At 37.9% G+C, this 22,117-nt stretch overlaps 2 protein-coding genes across 3 annotated transcripts in view; both read left to right on the forward strand.

Annotated features, from left to right (window-relative positions):
* Positions 1 to 4,177: 4,177 nt before the first annotated feature.
* On the forward strand, positions 4,178 to 8,752 carry tasl.S (TLR adaptor interacting with endolysosomal SLC15A4 S homeolog). Its single transcript, XM_018249742.2, has 2 exons — positions 4,178 to 4,291; positions 7,118 to 8,752. Exon 2 carries the CDS (start codon positions 7,120 to 7,122, stop codon positions 8,011 to 8,013), a length of 894 nt encoding a protein of 297 aa, XP_018105231.1. The 5' UTR covers positions 4,178 to 4,291; positions 7,118 to 7,119; the 3' UTR covers positions 8,014 to 8,752.
* An 11,025-nt stretch (positions 8,753 to 19,777) lies between these two features.
* prrg1.S (proline rich Gla (G-carboxyglutamic acid) 1 S homeolog) overlaps positions 19,778 to 22,117 on the forward strand; it is a 37,280-nt gene continuing 34,940 nt past the window's right edge. For both annotated transcript variants that reach the window (XM_018249743.2, XM_018249744.2), the window contains exon 1: positions 19,778 to 19,934. The gene's annotated coding sequence lies outside the window, so the exon portion shown is untranslated. The remainder of the gene's footprint in view (positions 19,935 to 22,117) is intronic.

Below are 22,117 nucleotides of genomic sequence, written 5' to 3' on the forward strand. Positions count from 1 at the left end.
TCGAAGGATTCTGAATGTAACTGAAACGAAAGAGGAAATAGAAACTTGCAAGAAAAATGCTTTATCTGTACTTTTCATGTCTCACTATATAGTATTTGTGTAGCTACTTGTCTGAAGCGTTTCCTTTGTGTGTATCCATGATAACTATTTCATGGTCAGGCAGAAAAAAACAGCAGTTATCAAAAGCCCCTTCCCATAGCTCACTATTAATCCATGGTAAATTATCTGTCTGAAGTACACAGTTACATAATAAGTTAAGACACACAACCATCATGTTCAAACTTTTATGTCTATATAAAATCTGCTTAACTGCAAGTTGATCCAGAGAAGTCTCTCCAATTTGCCTCAGGGGGGAACAATTCCTTTCTGACTCATAGATGATAATCAGACCATTCCCTGGATCAACTTGGAACTAATAGTTATTAATAGTTAAAGTTAGCCAACCCTTTCTTGAAGTTATCTAATGTATCAGCCATTTGACAGATTCAGGGAGAGAATTCCATTACTTCAAAGCTCTCACTTTTTTTAAAAAGTTTTTGAATATTTACATAGAACCTTGTTTCTTCTAATCTGAATGGGAGCCTGTGTGTCCGCTGAAAGGACCTACTGCATTAGGGAGTTTATTATATTGTCCCTTTATGTATTTATACATAGTTATCATATCTCCCCTTAAAGAGGTGGTTCACCTTTAAAGGAAAACTATACCCCCCAAACAATGTAGGTCTCTATAAAAAGATATTGCATAAAACAGCTCATATGTAAAACCCTACTTCATGTAAATAAACTATTTTCATAATAATATACTTTTCTAGTAGTATGTGCCATTGGGTAATCATAAATAGAAAATTGCCATTTTAAAAAATAAGGGCCGCCCCCTGGGATTGTAGGATTCACTGTACTCACAAACATACCAACAAACCATACATGTTAGGTCACATGAGCCAATTAACAGACAGAGTTGTGTCTTTAACTGTAACAGGAAGAAGTGTGGAAGCAAGAGTTGTAGTATTTCTGGTCAGGTGATCTCTGAGACAGCACACAGACCATCACAAAATGGTGGCTCAAGGCAAGAGATGTAAAAGGGCAATATTTACTTAAATATATATTCCAGTTTGGTAAGATTCTTTAATACGCCACTTAATATGATATGAACTATCTGTTGCTTAAGTGTTCATTTTGGGGGTATAGTTTTCCTTTAAGTTAAATTTTAGTATGTTATAGAATGGATAATTCTAAGCAACTTTTCAATTCTATTTATAGTTTTTAACTTGTTTGACTTTTTCTTCTGACTCTTTTCAGCTTCCAAATGGGGTCACTGACCCGTCTAAATACTAATGTCCTGTAAGGCTACAAATGTATTGTTATTTCTACTTTTTTATTACTCATCTTTCTATTCAGCCCCTCTCCTATTCATATTCTAGTCTCTTATTCAAATCAGTGTGTGGTTGCTAGGGTAATTTGGAGACTTGCAACCAGATTGCCGAATTGTCAAACTGGAGAGCTGCTGAATTAAAAGCTAAATAACTCAAAAACCACAAACAATAAAAAATGAAAACTAATTGCAAACTGTCACTCTCTACATCACACTAAAAGTTAATGTAAGGGTAGGGACACACTGGGCGATTTGGGGAGTTTTAGTCGCCTGGCGACTAATCGCCGCGACTTTTCTCCCCGAATGCCTCCCCTCACTCTGCGCCTGGCTAAAATGAAAAATCGCCTGCGCTAATCACACGCGGCGATTCGTTTTCCGAAGTCGCCCGAAGTTTCCTCGTGACGCAGGCGATTTTTCATTTTAGCCAGGCGCAGAGCGAGGGGAGGCATTTGGGGAGAAAAGTCGCGGCGATTAGTCGCCAGGCGACTAAATCTCCCCAAATCGCCCAGTGTGTCCCTACCCTAAAGGTGAACAACCCCTTTAAGTGCCTCTTTTACACGTAAACAATCCCAACTTGGCCAGTTTTTCTCATAACTGAGACTTACGATACCCTTTACCAGCTTAGTTGCCATTTTTTTTACTCTAATTCAATAACATCTCATTTAAAGCACTGCAGACAAAAACTGCACAGCATATTCTAAGTGGGGTGTTACCAGCTTTCTGTAAATTTGAAGAGTGACACTCTCCTATGGCAAATCTACATCCCTTTTAATACAACTCAAAACCTTGTTTGCCCTTGCAGCTGCTATATCCAAGTTTATAATCTACAAGGGCAATGGATTTGCCTAAAGCAGGCTCATTAAGGCCCGGGACACTCATGCTTATTTACCGATGCTAGAATTATTGTACCATTGCCTAAGCTTAAACCACTAGCGTAACCACACGGCGGTCTGCTTTCTTCTGAAAAACGCGACACGAAGCACAACGAAACGCTCGGTAAATACGCATTTGTGTCTGGGGTCTTAGGGTATCAGTGGCTTGCTTACATTTATTGACACTGAATCTCATTTGCCACTTAGCTGCCCAGATTGCCAGTTTGTCAAGATTCTGTTGCAAGGATGCTGAATCCTGGATGGAATCAATTGGGCTGGATAGTTTTGTGTCATCTGCAAACACTGATTCATTACTTACAATACCCTCCCCTAAGTCATTAATGAACAAGTTTAATAAAAGTGGACCCATTACAGAACCCTTGTATACCATTTACAACATACTGTACATACATAAAAGAATGCTTAATGTACATAAAAGGAGAACTTTTTAGTTGTATATAGTGCATCATTACTAAGGATCCTGAAAACTGTTGCATAAGAAGAGGATGTACTATACTGATAAAACACAAAACCTTTTATGTCAGCAAAATATCTCTGCTGACCTCTGCAAAACTGATTTGTTTTGTCTGGGTCTTGTGGGAATTCTTATTCTGGACAACCCTTGCCCGTCTGCTGCTCTAACAGTGTTGAGGTGAGTTTGGCTTTACCCTTTTAGCCCACACTTTTTAACTTATCACTCCGAAATCACTGCATTTTATGTTCTCTCTACCATATGCTTTTTCTATATTTCCCATTGGCACCCACTGCTTATACTAGGGATGCACCGAATTCACTATTTGGGATTCGGCCGAATCCCCGAATTCTTCGTGAAAGATTCGGCCAAATACCGAACCGAATCCAAACCCTAATTTGCATATGCAAATTAGGAGTAGGAAAGGAAAAAGTGGGAAAAATTCTACTTTTGTGACGAAAAGTCATGTGATTTCCCTGCCTACCCCTAATTTACATATGCAAATTAGGATTTGGTTCGGACTGACACAAGGATTCGGCCGAATCCGAATCCTGCTGATAAAGGCCGAATCCTGGCCGAATTCAGTGCATCCCTAGCTTATCCAGTATATCTCTCTGCCCTTTCATTCTGCAAACTAGAATTCCAACCCAGAAACTCAGCTTAAACTGAATGAACCTGAAAACCATTGCGTTTAGGTTACTTAAGACAAAGGAAGGGTAAACATTAGGGTAACTTACTGGAATGACTACAATAATGCACTGTATTTGCAGTGGTCCAGGTCTTTTTTTAATTTGTGGATGCTGGGCTTATTTTTTTCTACCCCACCAAAAGTCTTCTCTCACCTTATGTCAATTGCATTAGCAAATCCTGAGTAAGACGTGTTTCACAGAGCAGGGGGCCCTGTACTTTACTGCTTTAATCAAGTAGAAAGTACAGGGTTTCCACAAACAACTTTTTGTGCATCAGTAATGAAACGCAAGTGAGGCACAAATTGCTTGAGATAGCGCATCATTTGCAGTTGGGGCAAATGTTTGCACAAATTTTCCACCTTACAGAGGCAGACAAAAAAGCGGGAGCACAAAACTGCATTTTGCCCAATGTTTATAAATAAGCCCCCATCTGACATGCAATATAGTTTTTGAAAGAATGCATTGGTAAGTGAATATCACAATGTCTCTCTGTCTCCTCTTTGAAATGATTTTGGTCAAGGTTGGGTTGTGTGACTTTATGCAATATTATATCTGCTCCTTTATATACTTAATATGCTATATTATTACCGTACATCTTCCAAACCTGTAGATACTTGAATCTCATTTCTTTAAGCAAAAGAATACAGTGGCACATCACTCAGTTTCAGTTTAGAGAAAAAGAGGAAGTATCACTTTTTTTTTGCATTTTTTTTGTCATGTAATCAGTGTGGGCTTATAAACCTTGCTTCACGAACAGCCCTTCCAGTTTGAAGGTGCAGAAAAGAAAGACTGGCTGTGCTCTTTGGATTACACATACCATTTGGACATCTGTCTATAATTCTTTGGTGATCCCAACTGAAAAGCTACATTGTCCTAAAACAAGCAGGTAAGACATTTTGTGCTACTGTGTTTTGTTGTTTTTAAATGTTGATACTGCTATATGCAATATCTTTATGATACGCACTGATGATTTTATCTTGTGATGACTTCTATGCCATCTAATGGTTCAGTTTTACTGTTTATCAAAGGGAAACCACCTACTGGGGAAATTCATATAAGTAATTTTAGCCCAAAATTGGAGTAAAATGTTTACACCAAAAAAATGATCACACCAAATTTCACTCTATGGCAAAATATATTTTAATTTAAAAAGTTACAGTTTTTTCACCACTTTAACCCCATCTGTCTGAATTTGATTAAACAAGAGAAAAAAAGGAGGTAATAAAACAAAAAAGTTACACCAAATTGTTGTACATTGTTCTAAAATTTTACATGATTTGTAGATGTTCCACTGTATATGTAAAATGCAGAAAAGAATGACAATGTAGCAAAAGGTAAATCAAATACTGGATTAATTTAAACCAAAAAGGGCATGTGTTAGTTAGGGTCCATGTTTTCATGGACCAAAAGCATTTGGAGTAAATATAATTTACTACAGGAAGATACCTATGCAAGCCTAACACATTTTTTGTTAAAAAAAAAAACACTAAGGGACAGATTTATCAAAATGTGAGTTTAGAGCTTAGTAAATTAAAACTCACCCGTGTTCTATTCATTCCTAGGGGATTTTTAGAATCGTATTTATCAAATGGTGAGTTTCACCCATTAATAGAACACAGCTGAGTTTTTATTAAGCTCTAAAATCACATTTTGATAAATCTGCCCCTTAGTTATAGCTTCTATGTGCCTTAATCAAGGATAAGCTTGTATCTGGTTCCTTGTGATAAATGTATGTTTTAAGAATGGTTACTGGTTGTTTTTGTATGTACACCCATTTATTATACAGCTCTGCAAAATATGTTGTATATATTGTTTGGCTCCAGACATATTACTACTTTCTCCCTGCTTTAAAGGAATTGCTCAGTGTAAAAATAAAAACGAGGTAAATAGATAGGCTGTATAAAATAAAAAAATGTTTCTAATATAGTTAGTTAGTCAGAAATGTAATGAATAAAGGCTGGAGTGACTGGATGTGTAACATAATAGGCAGAACACTACTTCCTACTTTTCACCTTGGTTTCCACGGATTGTTTACCAGACAGTAACCAATCAGCGACTTGAGGGGGCCCACATGGGTCATAACTGTTGCTTTTGAATCTGAGCTGAATGCTGAGGATCAATTGCAAACTCACAGAACAGTTATGTCCCATGTGCTTCTCCTTCAAGTTGCTGACTAGAGCTGAAAAGCAGGAAGTAGTGTTCTGGCTATTATGTTAGACATCCAGTCACTCCAGCCTTTATACATTACATTTTTGGCTAACTAACTATACTAGAAACATTTTTTATTTTGCACAGCCTATCTATTTACCCAATTTTTATTTTTACACTGACCTGTTCCTTTAACCTCTTGCCTGTTTGTGAACTTGCCTCTCTGCCCGCTACTTGTTACATTAGCCTGCTGCATCCTCCTTTGTTATTTAACCCACTTGCTTCAACTGCACATTGTCTTAAAGTGTCGTCAAGTCATGCCAATCTTCGGTACAGGTTACTCGGCAGGGAAGCTCCTACAGACTACGTCAACTATTAGTGCTCCTGTTTGGAGAACAACAGTTGGACCTGGGGATTTCTCTAACTGTGTCCTCTGTCATATTTTTAGTATTTCCTATGGCTACCTTACAGCTATCTACACTTGAACATGTACAGTAAAACTGCACAATTATACCTTATACTATTGTGCTCATAAAGGGGCTGCAAGAAAGCCTTGGGAAATATAAGTAAGATGGTGGCACTAAACTAAAGAAATCTCCATACCAGTGCAACAGGTGCACCAGTCCGGTAAAACAAATAGTTAATGATTGATTACAGTGGGGGAGATACCTTACATATTGGTACCACGCAGGACATTGCCTTTTAATTGTCCCTTAATTTCACATATAATTTAGATGAACATATAAAGAGCATTTTAACAAGAAAAATGCAATTGACAAGTACTCCACATTTATTTATAAATATCACTTTTATCACACAAATTTCTTTGGAGCAGGCACTCAATGAAGGCAAACTTCCACCAGGCACCGGTCAGTTTAAGGTAAAAGGAGTTTATTGTGCCACAGCGTATCCCATAATACATTTGATAAGCATTTATAAACAACTACAGAATAGTTATCCTGTTCCATAGAAAAAAGCTACTTTTAGCAACTTTGTTATATACAATATTGAACATTATGTGTTCTCCAGTATTAGTTCAGATTCTCAAGTAGAGTAAAAATTGTCCCAGTGGTTACCATTTCAGATTATGCAAGTCTTCATTGCATAATTATTTTGAAAGTAGCTCAAGTAAAACTGTTTCCCCTATTTTTATTTCAATGCAAGCAGGTGGCCAAAACGTATGCATTTTCTTTTCTGCAGAACCGAAACTCTGTGGTAGCCTTAAGATAGTTCGACTGGAATGATAATGTTTCATGTTCAACTGATTGCTTCTAAGGCTTCTTAGTGCAGGGGATCTTTATGCTGGCACACTTCTCTAGTATCCATCCGTGTAGGCTAGAACATCACAGATGGCACCTGTAGCACATATTTTACATGGCCCCAGGCCTCATTTCTTGCAAGCTACTTGGTGGGGGGGGGGGGCTAACAGAATAAGAACAGTTGAAAGGATTGTTACCTGCCAGCCTGTAACAATGGCTTTTTATACCTTCATCAAAGTTAGAAATTAAAAAAAAGATTCATAAACTGTGAATTGATGATGCTGATCCTCTTTGTGCTATAACAGGTATGCTCTCTGAGGGATATCTTTATGGAATTCAGCAATGGTATGAGGATGACATGAATACAATCAGTCATAACAGGACAACAGATGCATCAAATGAACAAATGAGTGCTATGTGCAGTTTAAATTACGCTTCCAAATGTGAAACAAGAAGCAGGAGATTTTTCAGCAAGCTTGCTTTCAAAGGAAGGTGCACCCCTACTGTCCAGTCAAAGAGAATTTTACCAAATACAGAACCGGCAAGTGAATTGGAGCGAGGAATTGACAACCTGCTGTCTGAAAGGGAAACATCGCCCTCCTTAGCAATAACCGACTATTCAAACCCAAGCAAAGAAGCATTTTTGGTTCCATCCTCCTGCAAAGATATGTGTACAGACTATAATGATCTGCACATAGCAGGCGACCAAGTAAGGGCTATGAACTCTGAACTCAGTGACTTGACTTGCACGCGCAGCTTTGATTTTTGTGAAGGTCCATTTTTAGAGTCATCCCAAATACCTCCAACTATGGAATCAATAAATACAGCAAATGACATGGCAAAAAAGCCAAGCAAAGGTGACTTTTCTTGTTGGAAAGCAGGCAGTATTAAGGATAAAAGTATTATGCAACATCAGCAGCCACTCTCTAACTCCGTGTTAAACGAGTACTTGGAACGCAAGGTTATTGAACTTTACAAGCAATACATAATGGATATGAGCAGCAATACAACTGGTATTATGGCTTCAGAACTTGTTATGAACAATGTACAGCAGATTAGCATGCAGATTTCAAGGGAGCAAAATATGGAAACTACTAAGGCCAAAGACATGGTCATTAGTTTTTTGCTTAGAATAGCAAGTGAGAAGCAGTCCAATGTTGTCAGTACCCCAAATTTACAAATCTCTTCTGATGAAGCTTGAAGATATTGTGCTCTTGGGGCTCTGACCTCTGGCTTGTTTGAATGCATAGCAAATGGCTGCAACACCCAGCAAGGGGCTATAGTTGTAAATGTGACCAGAATGTGTTTTCAAATTGAAGGGCCAGTAACACCAACAAATAAAAAGGTTCTGTATATAAATCGTGAAAATAATAATGAGAATAAATACAATCCAGTTTCTCTTCACTAATATAAGCTGCTGTGTAGCTATAGGGCTGACAATCAAGTTCCAGTAGAGTTGTAGGGATCACATTTGCATAGTAGATACGTAACAGATAAGCTTTTAGAATATAATGGGTTAGTATTTAAGTGGCAATTAAAGGTCAAATACATCATTCTTGGATATCTTAGATGCCCCCTTCAAAGCAGTTTATTTGAAGGCTGGAAAGATTAGAATACCTTCAAAAATTATCTGCATTGACTACAATTCACCATTGTTCTAGTGATAATTTGAATAGATTGTTCACCAATTCTGAAACATTTGGTTTTCATTTTTTATTATCTGTGTTTTTTACATTTTTTGATCAGCACCTCTCAGATTGCTGAACAAATATATATACATGGTGTCCACTTACTAAAGTGCTTAAAAATCTACAGTTTGTAGATCCTATATATAGTCTATAAACTGATGAATGACGCTGCTTATTTTTGTGCACCTTAAAGGGATACTGTCATGGGGAAATTTTTTTTTAAAAAAATTAATCAGTTAATAGTGCTGCTCCAGCAGAATTCTGCACTGAAATCCATAAGAGCAAGCAGATTTTTTTATATTCAGTTTTGAAATCTGACATGCCGCTAGACATGTTGTCAATTTCCCAGCTGCCCCAAGTCATTGCTGGAGTAGCACTATTAACTGATGCGTTTTGAAAAAAAACATGTTTTCCGATGACAGGATCCCTTTAATTACCCACCTGTTTACTAAAGTGTAGCAGATCTATAGAGAGCTCCAATGAAGTCATTTTTAAAAAAGTTTATTTTTAGGGAATGTTTCACTAATCCTTTATGCCTACTTTAATTAATGCCAGTTTATATCACTAATTAATTATGTTCATATATTATTATCAATACATTTACGTCTAATGCATTTACAAGTATCATTCATCTGCCAATGGACTCATCAATGTTAGCTGGCCCTCTATGTAATGTCAGACATGATTTCACACAACCTCATTCTCTGGGTAGTGATAGAAATTGACAACAATTTTAGGTGGTTAATTCAGACTTTAGGCTTAAAACACTGCAATTAAGTTTTTTTAGAGGTATCTCAATATAGTAAACAGATACCAATGCTTCAAATATCCTTTCTTCAGATATTTTCAATTAACTCCTAATTATTTTGCATATTTGTATAACTAAATAAAGTGTATATAATATTAAGTATTGTCAGACATCTGTTTCCCTTGCATTCCACTTTGTTACCAGATTCTCTGTGCTAATCCTGTAAAGTGATAAAATCATTCATTAGTGTCATGGTTTCTCAAACTATGAAGTCAGTCTCACTAGTGAGGTTCACTTGCATTGTTGGTGAGGCCTGTCTAAATGGATATTATGGTTTCCATTTCTTTATTACTTACTCTGAATACAGAACAGGCAACAATACAATACAGCCCATTTCATTAGAAAAAAAGCTGTACATTTTTGGACAGAGGAAATAAACTGGACCTCTCATAGGAAACAAAAAGAACTGGGAATAAATAGACTTAATGCTGACATTGACCTGGGCAGAAACAAACCCAGAAACAAGCACTACTGCCCCCATGTGTAGGGGCCTGCAGAAAGGCATAACAAAGCGTTTTTAAGTATCTCCTGTGCCCACGGTGCATCATGACTTAAGCTAAGAGATTTTTTGGGAAAATTCTTAATAATGCAGGGCTTAACATTCATATTAACCCATTTCATATCTGAAACAACACTTAATATCAGAAGCGACACAACAAACAACTGGAGGATGTTGCTGATTGGGCACTGATAATATGCAAGAAATATATCCATTCATATATACCTGCATACACATATAGACCAGTGTATATAAACCTATATGTGTTGGGTTTCTGTTAAATAGGGCCTGCAAATGTTTAGTATATACATCAGTTATGAATTTTTTCCATTTTGGTTAATTCAGAAATACATTCTGAACCTTTTTTTCCTTAAAGGGGTTGTTCACCTTTAAATAAACTTTTAGTATGATGTAGAGATTGATATTCTGAGACAATTTGTAATTGGTTTTCATATTTTTATTATTTGTTTTTGTGTTATTTAGCTTTTTATTCAGCAGCTCTCCAATTTGCAATTTCAGCCATCTGGTTGCTAGGGTCCAAATTACTCTAGCACCCATGCATTCATTTGAATATGAATAGAATGACTGGAATATGAATAGGAGAGGGCCTGAATAGAAAGATGAGTAATAAAAAGTAGCAATAATAATACATTTGTAGCCTTACAGAGCATTTGTTTTTTAGAAGGGGTCACTGACTACCATTTGAAAGGTGGAAAGAGTCAGAAGAAGAATGCAAACAATTTAAAAACTATAAAAAATAAATAATGAAGACTAACTGAAAAGTTGCTTAGAATTTTCATTCTATTACATACTAAAAGTTAATGTAAAGGTGAATCACTACAGATTGCTACCCTCTTTTTCTTTTTTTTGTCTGTAAAGGGAATAATCACTCCATGTGTTTTCGCTCCATGAGGGGATCATGTCCGCCATCTTTACCCATAGCGTGTCTCCGTGCGTATCCTTCCTGTTCAACTGCGCATGTGCAAACTTTCACGTCCGTATTAACTGTATAACTGTGCTTGTTCTGGAGAGAGAGACAGCTTCAGGGAACAAAAGCATGCTCATGAAAGGAATGATTTGCTCATGTGCCAAAACTAAATACAAGCTATTGCGCATGCATTAGTGTGTTGGTTTTGAGAGCAGCGCAGTGACTTCTGGGTAGTGTTCCTTCTATACTTCAAGCTGTTGGGAAATCATTGGCTAGGGATCTTTTAAATAGGGGAACATTTCAGTAAAATTAATACACTGATAGCCTATAATGAGGTAAGCCTTTCCCTGGACTACTTATTATATTTAGCATTTTCTTGTCCTTTAAAGACTTATGAAAAGTAATGGCTTTCATTAACTTGGCAGGTTTCTACTGAAGGAGTGTTTAATTGCATGTCCCACTAGCCATGTGTCAAGAGGAATAATGGAAAATTCACAAATTAAAGTGTAGAGCCATATAATGGCCACACGGGGTCAGTATAACAGCATCATACATGAATGTAACAAAATTATGGCATATTTGCATCAGCCCTTTATACATGTGTAAAAGTTAATAAAAGACGGAAACCCTTACATGTGACAGCTTACCCAGCAGGTTTCATTAATATGGATCAGGCATTTTCAAACTGGTCAGACAGGTTGTCAAGATGGCGCCATAGTATACAAATTCCATCCAATGGACAGCACTCCTTTTTCCATAAAACCGTCTTTATTTTTCTTAGGACAGCAACATGCAACGTTTCGAGCGGCACTCCACTCTTTATCAAGCATAAATCACAATGTTAACACCTGGACTTAAATACCCTGGGGCACAGTGCCCCCTGGTGTCATCACACATTATAGCAAACATATGTCGACATCATAATTGTTACAAAAAATATATGTTTCTCTTCAATAATGGTTACAAAATATCAATAAACATGTATACATAATTTCCTGTTCTATTACAGATTCATTTATCTTAGTTGAAAATAGACCAACTTATCTGTAGCATGTCCAATACAGATTGCAACCCAACCTGGGTAAGGAAATTTAAAATGTCCACATAACGACCTATAAAAATAAAATCAACTTCAAGTTAAAATCATTTCAATAAAAATGGATGAAGATCATATTCATGGTTCAGACCGTTAGGGGCTAGTGTACCCAACCTTCTGATCCACTGGGCCTCCCTTTGTAATAGTTCTTTATCACGGTCTCCCCCACGTCTCTTTCTTGAGACTGTATCCAATATTTGAAATCGCAGTTGACTTATAGTGTGACCACTTTCATTAAAGTGCTTAGCTAATGGCTGGTTCAACCCATTTCTAATTGCAGATTTATGTTCAGTTAGCCTATCACGTATACACCGAATGGTTTTACCCACGTAAATTTTCCCACAGGGGCACTTAATACCGTACACCACATACGTGGATGCACAGGTAAAGAAACCCCTAATGGGAATGCGTGTACCTCTCAATGGATGGTAGATCCATTCTCCCTTTAGGACATTATTACAATGGCTGCAACCACAACATGGGAACGTCCCATTTTTTCTTGGTGCCAGTAAAGTTTGTGAATGTTTTATAGAAGGGCCCAAATCTGCTTTAACCAATTGTGTTCCTATTGTTTCAGCCCTTGTATAAGACATCACTGGTGGGGATTTAAAGATATCTTTATTAGGGAAATTCCTGGTTAGTAGACTCCAATCCTTACGTATAATCTTTGAAATGTCTCCACTCAACATATTGTACTGATTAACAAATGGAATCCTTTTAAAGTTCTGTCTACTCCTGTTGCTTTTTTCTCTTTTTCCTATGACACTTATTACAGGTCGCTCACCAGGATTATTTGGTAATTCTCTACTTTCCTGATCACCGCATCCTTTTTCTATAACTTTGGTGGGATATCCTCTAGCTTTAAACCTTTCCTTCATCTCCACTACCCTCTCTAATTGCTGTTCTTCATTTTTAACTATTCTTTTTACACGTAGTATCTGAGATTTAGGAAGGGATTTTTTCACATGCGGGGGATGAAAGGAATCATATCTTAACAGCGTGTTCTTATCTGTTTGTTTTACATATAGGTCTGTGTCCAGGCCTCCCTGTGGAGTAGTTTTAACCAATACATCTAAAAAGGGGATACTGACTTGATCACTGTGTGTAGTAAATTTAATTGTAGGAGTACATCCATTTAGTTCCTCTACAAAATCTATAAGGTCCGAATGTCGCCCCGTCCATATAGTGAAAATATCGTCTATGTAGCGATACCAGCATTTACAATGCTGCTGAAATTTTTGGTTGGTATAAACAAAATAATTTTCAAAGACGTCCATAAATAAGTTCGCATAGGACGGGGCGACATTCGAACCCATAGCCGTACCCCTAATCTGCAGGAAGAAATCATCCTGGAACATGAAATAATTCCTACCAAGTACTATCTGTAACAAAGTAAGCAGAAACTTTTTTTGAGCCCCATCAAGCGTATCATCTCTATCCAGATGATGTCTGATCGCCTCCACACCCCCATCATGTGGGATGGAGGTGTAGAGGCTCTCGACATCCAAAGTGACCAAGATGGCGTCAACAGGAAGATCATTGATCAGGTCAATTTTATTTAAAAAATCCCCAGTATCTCTAATATATGACCTTGTGTTGAATACATACTCCCTAAGTACTCTATCCAAAAATTTAGCAAGAGGACAAAACACAGAATTAACCCCAGCTACAATTGGCCTACCTGGGGGTTTGTCCAAACTTTTATGAATCTTAGGGAGTATGTACAACACAGGTGTGATTGGATTTGTTTGTATCAAATATATTGCCAATCTATTATCAATGATCTCCAACTGTCTGGCCTGCTCCACACATTCTTTAATCGCCTTCTGGATACTAAAGAGGGGGTTGGTGGTTAACCTTTGGTATGTGCTAGTATCATTAAGCATCTCTAATATTGTATCGATATAAAATTTTTTATCCATGACAACCACCGCTCCCCCCTTGTCTGCTGGTTTAATTACAATATCTTTACGATTTCGCAAAGATGAGAGTGCCAATCTTTCATCTTTAGAAATATTTTCTTTCGGTAGACCAATTTCACTTTTTTTAAATTTTTCCTCAAGTGCAATCATTTCATCTTTTACCCCCTGTATATAAGTTTCTACTACATGGTTAGTTTTAGCAGGCATATATGTACTTGTATTGTATAATCGCCAATCCTGTAAATAAAAAGTATTACAATAATCATTTATTTTTATATCCCTAGTATCATCAATATCATTTAATTCAGCAGATAATCGTATCCTCCTAAAGAAAGCTTCCAAATTTATGTCAATCTGAAAAAAATCTGGATAAGTAGTTATAGCAAAGCCCAGTCCCTTAGACAGTACCTTAATCTCAGTGTCCATAAGCTGTACTGAGGAAATATTCACCACCGCATTTTCCTCCTGCGGTATGGATGCCGTTTTTTGTCGGTGCTTTTTGCCTCCCCTCCTTCGTTTGCTCGGTCTGAGCCAATGCTTTCTTGCGAGCCATATAAAAAAGAAGACGCAGAGGAAGAATTGGATAATTCCAGGTCAGCGCGCTGTTCATGGCGTGTCCCCTCTGTCTGAGGTCCCGGTCTCCAATTGGGATCATGTAAGTTCCTCCTCCGCTCACCCGTTTGTGGGATCCACCTGTACACGCGGTTCTCCGTGTAGTCAGCCTCATCGCGGAGGAATTTCCCCCGTTTCCGTGACTCCAGCTTGAGTCGGAAGAGGCGCAGACTTTCGTCGAGTTTGGACTGTGCAGTCTGAAACTGCTCCGCCGCAACTGTAGCTTTCACTTTGCGTTCCGCTTCCTCAGCTCTAAGTGCCACTGTCGGCATCTCTTGTTGCAGCCGCTCCATAATCAGCAGCATTATATCAAAAGAGCATTTGTTGAGGATTGCTTCCCAGCGGTTTTTAAAGGTAATATCATCTGCAAACATCGTCGGTCTTAGATGGCACCTTAGTCCTCTCGGTATTCGGTGAACCTTATAGTACTCAGCCAAGGTTCGTAGGTGCAAATCAAAGGCAATTTTCTGCATATGGGTTTTTTCAATCAAACGGAACAAACCAGCATTATCTTGTTCAGTCAAGAAATCTCTTGTGCCAGTAATAGAGTTAATTATACGTGCTGCCTCCATATCTGAGTATGCAAAAGTCATTTTAATAATATTTCTTTTAAAAGGGGCTCGAGGTGCAGGTCAAGGTGAATAAATTCGTATAGAAAACAAATCAGACCGCACTCACATTTCTGCCCAAATTTTCAATATTGGGTGCGCGTCCAGTAGCCCATTCACATTGGCTGCTCCAGAGTATACAAATTCCATCCAATGGACAGCACTCCTTTTTCCATAAAACCGTCTTTATTTTTCTTAGGACAGCAACATGCAACGTTTCGAGCGGCACTCCACTCTTTATCAAGCATAAATCACAATGTTAACACCTGGACTTAAATACCCTATTGGATACAGTCTCAAGAAAGAGACGTGGGGGAGACCGTGATAAAGAACTATTACAAAGGGAGGCCCAGTGGATCAGAAGGTTGGGTACACTAGCCCCTAACGGTCTGAACCATGAATATGATCTTCATCCATTTTTATTGAAATGATTTTAACTTGAAGTTGATTTTATTTTTATAGGTCGTTATGTGGACATTTTAAATTTCCTTACCCAGGTTGGGTTGCAATCTGTATTGGACATGCTACAGATAAGTTGGTCTATTTTCAACTAAGATAAATGAATCTGTAATAGAACAGGAAATTATGTATACATGTTTATTGATATTTTGTAACCATTATTGAAGAGAAACATATATTTTTTGTAACAATTATGATGTCGACATATGTTTGCTATAATGTGTGATGACACCAGGGGGCACTGTGCCCCAGGGTATTTAAGTCCAGGTGTTAACATTGTGATTTATGCTTGATAAAGAGTGGAGTGCCGCTCGAAACGTTGCATGTTGCTGTCCTAAGAAAAATAAAGACGGTTTTATGGAAAAAGGAGTGCTGTCCATTGGATGGAATTTGTATACTCTGGAGCAGCCAATGTGAATGGGCTACTGGACGCGCACCCAATATTGAAAATTTGGGCAGAAATGTGAGTGCGGTCTGATTTGTTTTCTATACGAAGATGGCGCCATACACAGGACAATAAGCTGCCAACTTGGTCTGGAATAGCCAAATTGGCAGTTTTTAGTGGCCCCTTTATAGCCAACTTAAGCTGCCCATAGACGCAAGGATTCAGTCGTACAAATCTTCGTTTTTTTTGGATTGTATGTGGAATGTCTCGACATTTTTCGTGCCATGGCGATCAGTCGTTTAGGCGATCAGACAGGTTAAAATATTTGTCGCCTTACAATAAGATCTCTGCATGTATTGATTATCTGAGAATATCAATGGGTGACTGTCACTGTTATTTGTAGACAATAACTTTTGTACAATTGCTGTTTGTCAATTAATGGCCAAAACATTGTCTGATTTGTTCTTTTTCCTACTTATTTAATCTGAATAGTTACTTGTAGATCGGCAGACTGAAATGAACGATCGTTCGCCATGTAAAGTATAAAAAGTGCACGTCTATGGCCAGCTTAAAGGGGTTGTTCACGTTCCAAGCGCTTTTTTCAGCTTAGATGTTTTCAGATTGTTCACCACAAATAAAGATTTTTTTTAATTGCTTTCCATTTTTCACTGTTTTGTTCAAAATTGTTTAAAAAAAAAGTTTAAAGTTTAATGCTCATGTTAGTGATGTTTAAAACCCGACCCGAACCCGCTCTCCCTCCACCGGCAACCAGGTGCCCCGTCGATGACGTCACAAAAGGGGCGGGCGAGCAAGCGCGGCTATAAAACCAGTACCCGCAAATGGGGGTGCGAGGTCGGCCCGAACCCGATCCACCAACAGGTTCCGCGTGGATTGGGCCAACCCGCACATCACTAAATCATGTCTGTGGTGTCTGTCTGGTCAGTGATCCAGGAGCATTCTGAAGTGTTACAATTGGATACATTTAGAGGCAGATTTACTGACACCAGAAAATAACCTTTTTTTACATCCATCATAACATTATCTTTGAATGCTATTTATAATTTTGCCATAAAAGTATTTGCCTGATGCTTTTTCCATTGCCTTTCTCACCCCTCATGTTCCTCTATGAGAAGGCTGCCATATTTGTGCAGCACTAGTCTGTTAGCATTAAAAACTCTAACTGACAAGTTGAGAAGTGACAGTTAGGTTGGAAAAACATCCAGGTTTAGGAAATTCAAGTAACAATTACTTACAGAAGCAGAACGATCAGCAAAAAAATAATAGGGATGATCAGCTGTGAATATGCTGTAAGGATAAATTTGAGGTAGAGGACAGGTGAATCCGACATGTAAATGCCTGTATTACCAGATAAAAATGAGAGATCTTTTAGCTATATCTATGTAAGTGAATTTCTCAGATAGCACCTTTCATGCCTTTTTCACTACTTTTTTTTACAGTGTGGCAACACTAACTATGAATACCTGTGAGGATTTGATATTTTAGAGTCAGACATAGGCTGAGACTCAAAGTCATATTTTCTTATACCTAGAGCACTTGTGCATGTGTTGTCCCTCAAAATGTTTTACTGGTCTACTCAAAAATGAATGGGCTGCAAGTTATCTGACCAATATGTTCGCTGACAAGTCTGTTTAGCCAACTTCTGTAAAACACAATTCGAATGGAGTTTTAAGCCACAATGAAAACGATAATCCATCCTGTAAAGCAACTTCACTAAGGATAGAATGATGGGAGGTTACTTTTTATGTCTAATTGTAGCATATTTCATCTGCTCATATTTGGACATTTATTATTGTATGAGACATTGGATACTTTGCTATTGTCTTCAGAAAAAAAAACTGGCCTATAACTGGCCTAACGTGTTATTATGGCCCAGGGCTACTGGAGAACTTGCCAACCAAAATGTGCTATAATAGTAAACAGAAGAGTAACTCACTGTGATGGATTTGGGGTTTTGCATTTAATGGTGATCTACAAAGCAAGAATGTGGTTAATTATAAAGGGAGGAACGTAAATACAGAGGTAATTTTATTGATATATTTGGTTAAGAAAACAGTCAACTTATGGTGAAGTCAAATGATAATGCGGAGTGTGTGTTTTTTTTTAAACTATGTTAAAACAGCCATAAAGCTCTTTATACCAATTTTAAAGCAAAATGAAAGTGACTACCAGGTATTGGATTATCCAAGGGACTGCTTTTACCTTAGTGTCACTTTAATGAAAGCCTACTGTTTTTTCTATGAAGGAGGATTCATGACATGGCACAGGAAAGGAGAGGAAAGGAGGTCTGATCATTTGAAGAATTTCCCCATGTAGTTCGCTGTATTGTTTACAATGAATCTCTTGATCTTAATGCATGCAGTAAAGACATGAGATTGTTCTGTATAAGTTTTACACTTTTGAAGTGCATACTCTCATTATCTGCTTAAAAAGAATACCTAAGGGATGATTCATTACAAGGGAACAATGTGCAAAGTTCAATACAAAAAAACTAGACTTTTTTTTTAAACCTACAATCCAACTGCCCCTGGAATTTGTACCTGCCGGTGACAGGTGCTCCCATAATGGATAGCCAACTATTGCCCCTATCTTAAGCACCACTGCATACAGATAGCACCAAGGGCATGTGTAGAGTACTGGGCTTCTTTGAACACTGTGAAAGCAAAATAATGCTGCATCTGATTATATACAGACCCAGCAATATTCATACTACAGATCAACAGGCCAGAATACATACAGAATAAACTAAAAGACCATAGACTGTGGGATTTGTATATTTTAAATTATGTTATAATAAATACTTTTGTAATTTAAAAAAAAAGTGTTTTAGGAGTGCAGAATATATTTCTATTCTTGAGGCAACTATGGTGCTGAGAATTATTTTGGGTTGACAGTTGTTCCAAGGTTTGATCGACGTGCGAATGGCATATTGTGTGTCTTTATGTGTCAGGTCCAGATTAGGATTTAAAACAGCCCCTGGCATCTCAAGTACAAAGAGGCCCAAACAGCTCCCCACCAATCCACTAAATAGTGACTGTCTATTGAATCTTACGGCATTCCCTCTGGTATCTACCAAAACCCACAAATTGATAGTCCAGGCTTGTTATGGGTGCATGTGTACAGGGCACTGTGTGGCCATATGTATGGGTATAGGATCCATTACCCACAAGCAAGCTCCAAATTACAGAAATGCAGTCTCCCATAGACTCCATTAAATGCAAATAATCCCAATTACAAAATGTAGGCTCTATTAGCCTGTACCTTTGGTTGGGATATTTTTGCCCAACAACTGCACCAGCAATCATGTCATTGCAGAGAGAGCTGGAGTACAGAACCACAATTTTATCTGCCTGATGGCTCCCACCTTCTGTTAGTCAATGGCCTCTAATCAAAACTTCTTTTCTTTATTCTACTTGCTCTTTGCTTTTCACTTCTCTTTAAAGGACTTGTTTTCCATTCATTATTTATCACCATGTTGCCTCCTCCAATCCTTCTCTGGCTATTTATCCTTTTCTCCTTTTGGTAGCCTTTAGTTCTGTTCCCTGCCTTTTGATTTTAATGATTTTATTGTCTTCTACATTGTCTTACTCTTCCACTGTCCTCTTCCGTTCTATTTATCCCCTACTTATATACCAGAACCCCATTTTATTTTCCTCTTACTGTATTATTTTAACCCCCTCTCTGCCTGTGTTTTCTTTCCAGGGTTGTCAGGCTGAGCTGAAGCTATATATATGCTATGTTCCAGTCTGCCCCTCTGGGTTACGATAGAGAGCGCAACTGCACCGCCTTCACCAGAAAAAAAAAAACGCTTATAATAATATTTGTTAACAAAATAATATGAAGAGATAACATTTTAGGGGGCGGTCGAAGCCCGCGATCGTAGACGCTAAACTCAATAAAGATTTCATAGCTTGAATAGTTGTGGCACTTTACCGCGGTGGATGACGGGAAATGTAGTTCCCCTCTGTAATCTCTCCTCCCATCGGGGAATGTGTAGGATTCATTTCTCATGGATTGAGCAGCGGTAGCACCGAGAGGAGAAGTCTCCTGCTGGAACAGCTCTGTGACCCGCTTACTGGGAATAACGGAGCCCCTCCAGGTAATGTAAGGCCAAATCTTGCCTGCGCTTATTTACTATCTCTGGCGCAGCCTACAGGCTGAGCACTTCTTACATGGTTTTACCCTATTGCCTGTATCCAATTCCTAGCGTCCGGCATTGTTAGGGTTTGCTTTTATTATACTTTCTTATAACAGCAGGGACTCTCTATCCTACTCATGAATTCCGAATTCCCCTCTGATCGGCCAATATTCCTCTCTGTTCCATTGTGACTGGCAGTGTTTCCAATGAGCTGTAACATAAAACTTTATCTGCTCGTGCAGTCTTATCCTATACAGGGTAGGGGGCTATAGAAATATATCCATGGCCTCTATGCTTTTCATTATAGCCACACATACATAAATGTAATACACAGTAGACCATTTACTGTCTGTATAGCTCCATTAACACATGTGCCCCCTGCATCATTGCTTTAAATATAGGCATCCCGTGACTTTGTTTCATGTAATACATCTTTCTAATAACCAGATAAAGGGAATCTTCACCCAAACCATTTGGTTCATTTAAAAAGATAATAATTTAAAGCAACTTTCCAATATATTTTTAACTCAAAATATATTGAAATAATGTTTTCTTTCATCATGCAAAAAATATAAGGATTCCAGATACTAGTGATGAGCGAATTATTTTGCTCATCACTACCATAGACCTGTAATAGCCAGTAAAAAGTATATATCATATAGGCATTACTATTAATAAGGAAGAAAAATATCAAGAATTTAACATTATATATCCAGAAAATGGAAGCAACATTATTATCAGCTTGGCATTAGCGTTTGCTTTTATATGTTTATAATATATATTTTATCAAATATCATACCTTACACGTTTTTGTTTTTTTTCATGTCTCATTTTATAACAGAGGTGTTGTGCATGCTGGGAATTATGTGTGCTACAACAGCTGGTTTTATCACAGAACATTTCTTGGGGTGGTGGGGTGTCCAACAGTCATTAGTGTAAAAATATAACATTCACAAATAAATAACAATCTAATTTTGAATAATACATTTAATAATATATTTTTCTATTACAGTTCATAGTTATTCTATAGTTTTTGTCATGTAATAATGTTCTTTGTCTTGGGCAAAATTTTGTGTGTTTTGCCAGAACGTGGGTTTAGTGAAACTCCTTGCGCAACTGTGTCACCTCTAAAAGCAACTAATAAAATTGTGTTCTGTTGTCCCTTCTCCACCTTGCTAAACAGTTAAATATTGATCATGTGGAGCTCCTGATGACAGATCTGGCGCATGAGCGTCCCAATGCCGGACATCATTGGCTGAGTAAATCCACAGCAGGGATTTATCTGACTCCTAATGACTTGTGTCCTAGCCGGTTTTACCAGAGCTTAGGATAGTGCTTAAAGACGGCTAGTAATTCTCTAGGAGAAAGATCAGCCCATTACATGCTTGTGGAATTCACACTGGAAATACATTTTCTGCTTCAGAAAGAGCAACTGCATGCCTGCGATGCACAGATAATTTGAGGATACAAAATTGTTTTCATTCAGGGGACCAGAACAAATTTGTTCAGGTTAAGTTGCCACAGACACAAAAGAGACTCAGGCTTTATATGGGTGAATTGTAATCAGCATCAGCTAACTTATTGTCCTCTCTGCACCGAAAGCTGCCAGTTGGCACGTATTATTAGTGATGACTTGCAGGATTCTAAGCACATCAGAATGGAAGTTCTACTTTGATTATGCGGCTCCTGGCGATCCCAGCTTTGCGTGTTTTTATGACGTGTATGTATTCTGGTTTTTAGGAAATCTGGTAACCAGACAGTTAAAACCTTTTGAGACTGATGGCAGGACACATAGTTACATAAAGTTACATAGTTAAATCTGTTTGAAAAAAGACAAAGTCCATCAAGTTCAACCCTTTCAAATGAAAACCCAGCATCCATACACACACCCCTCCATACCCTCACATAAATTATGTATATGCATATCTATATTAACTATAGAATTTATTATCACAATAGCCTTTGATATGTCTGTCCAAGAAATCATCCAAACCACTCTTAAAAGCATTAACAGAATCAGCCATCACAACATCACTGTGACGTACCACCTACGCTGCTTCAAATGAAAGTTCTTTTCTTCTAGTCTTAAGGGGTGGCCTCTGGTACGGTGATCCTCTTTATCGGTAAATGTCCCCTGCTATTTG

Source organism: Xenopus laevis, chromosome 2S (genome assembly GCF_017654675.1).
Source record: "Xenopus laevis strain J_2021 chromosome 2S, Xenopus_laevis_v10.1, whole genome shotgun sequence".
Lineage (NCBI taxonomy): Eukaryota > Metazoa > Chordata > Amphibia > Anura > Pipidae > Xenopus > Xenopus laevis.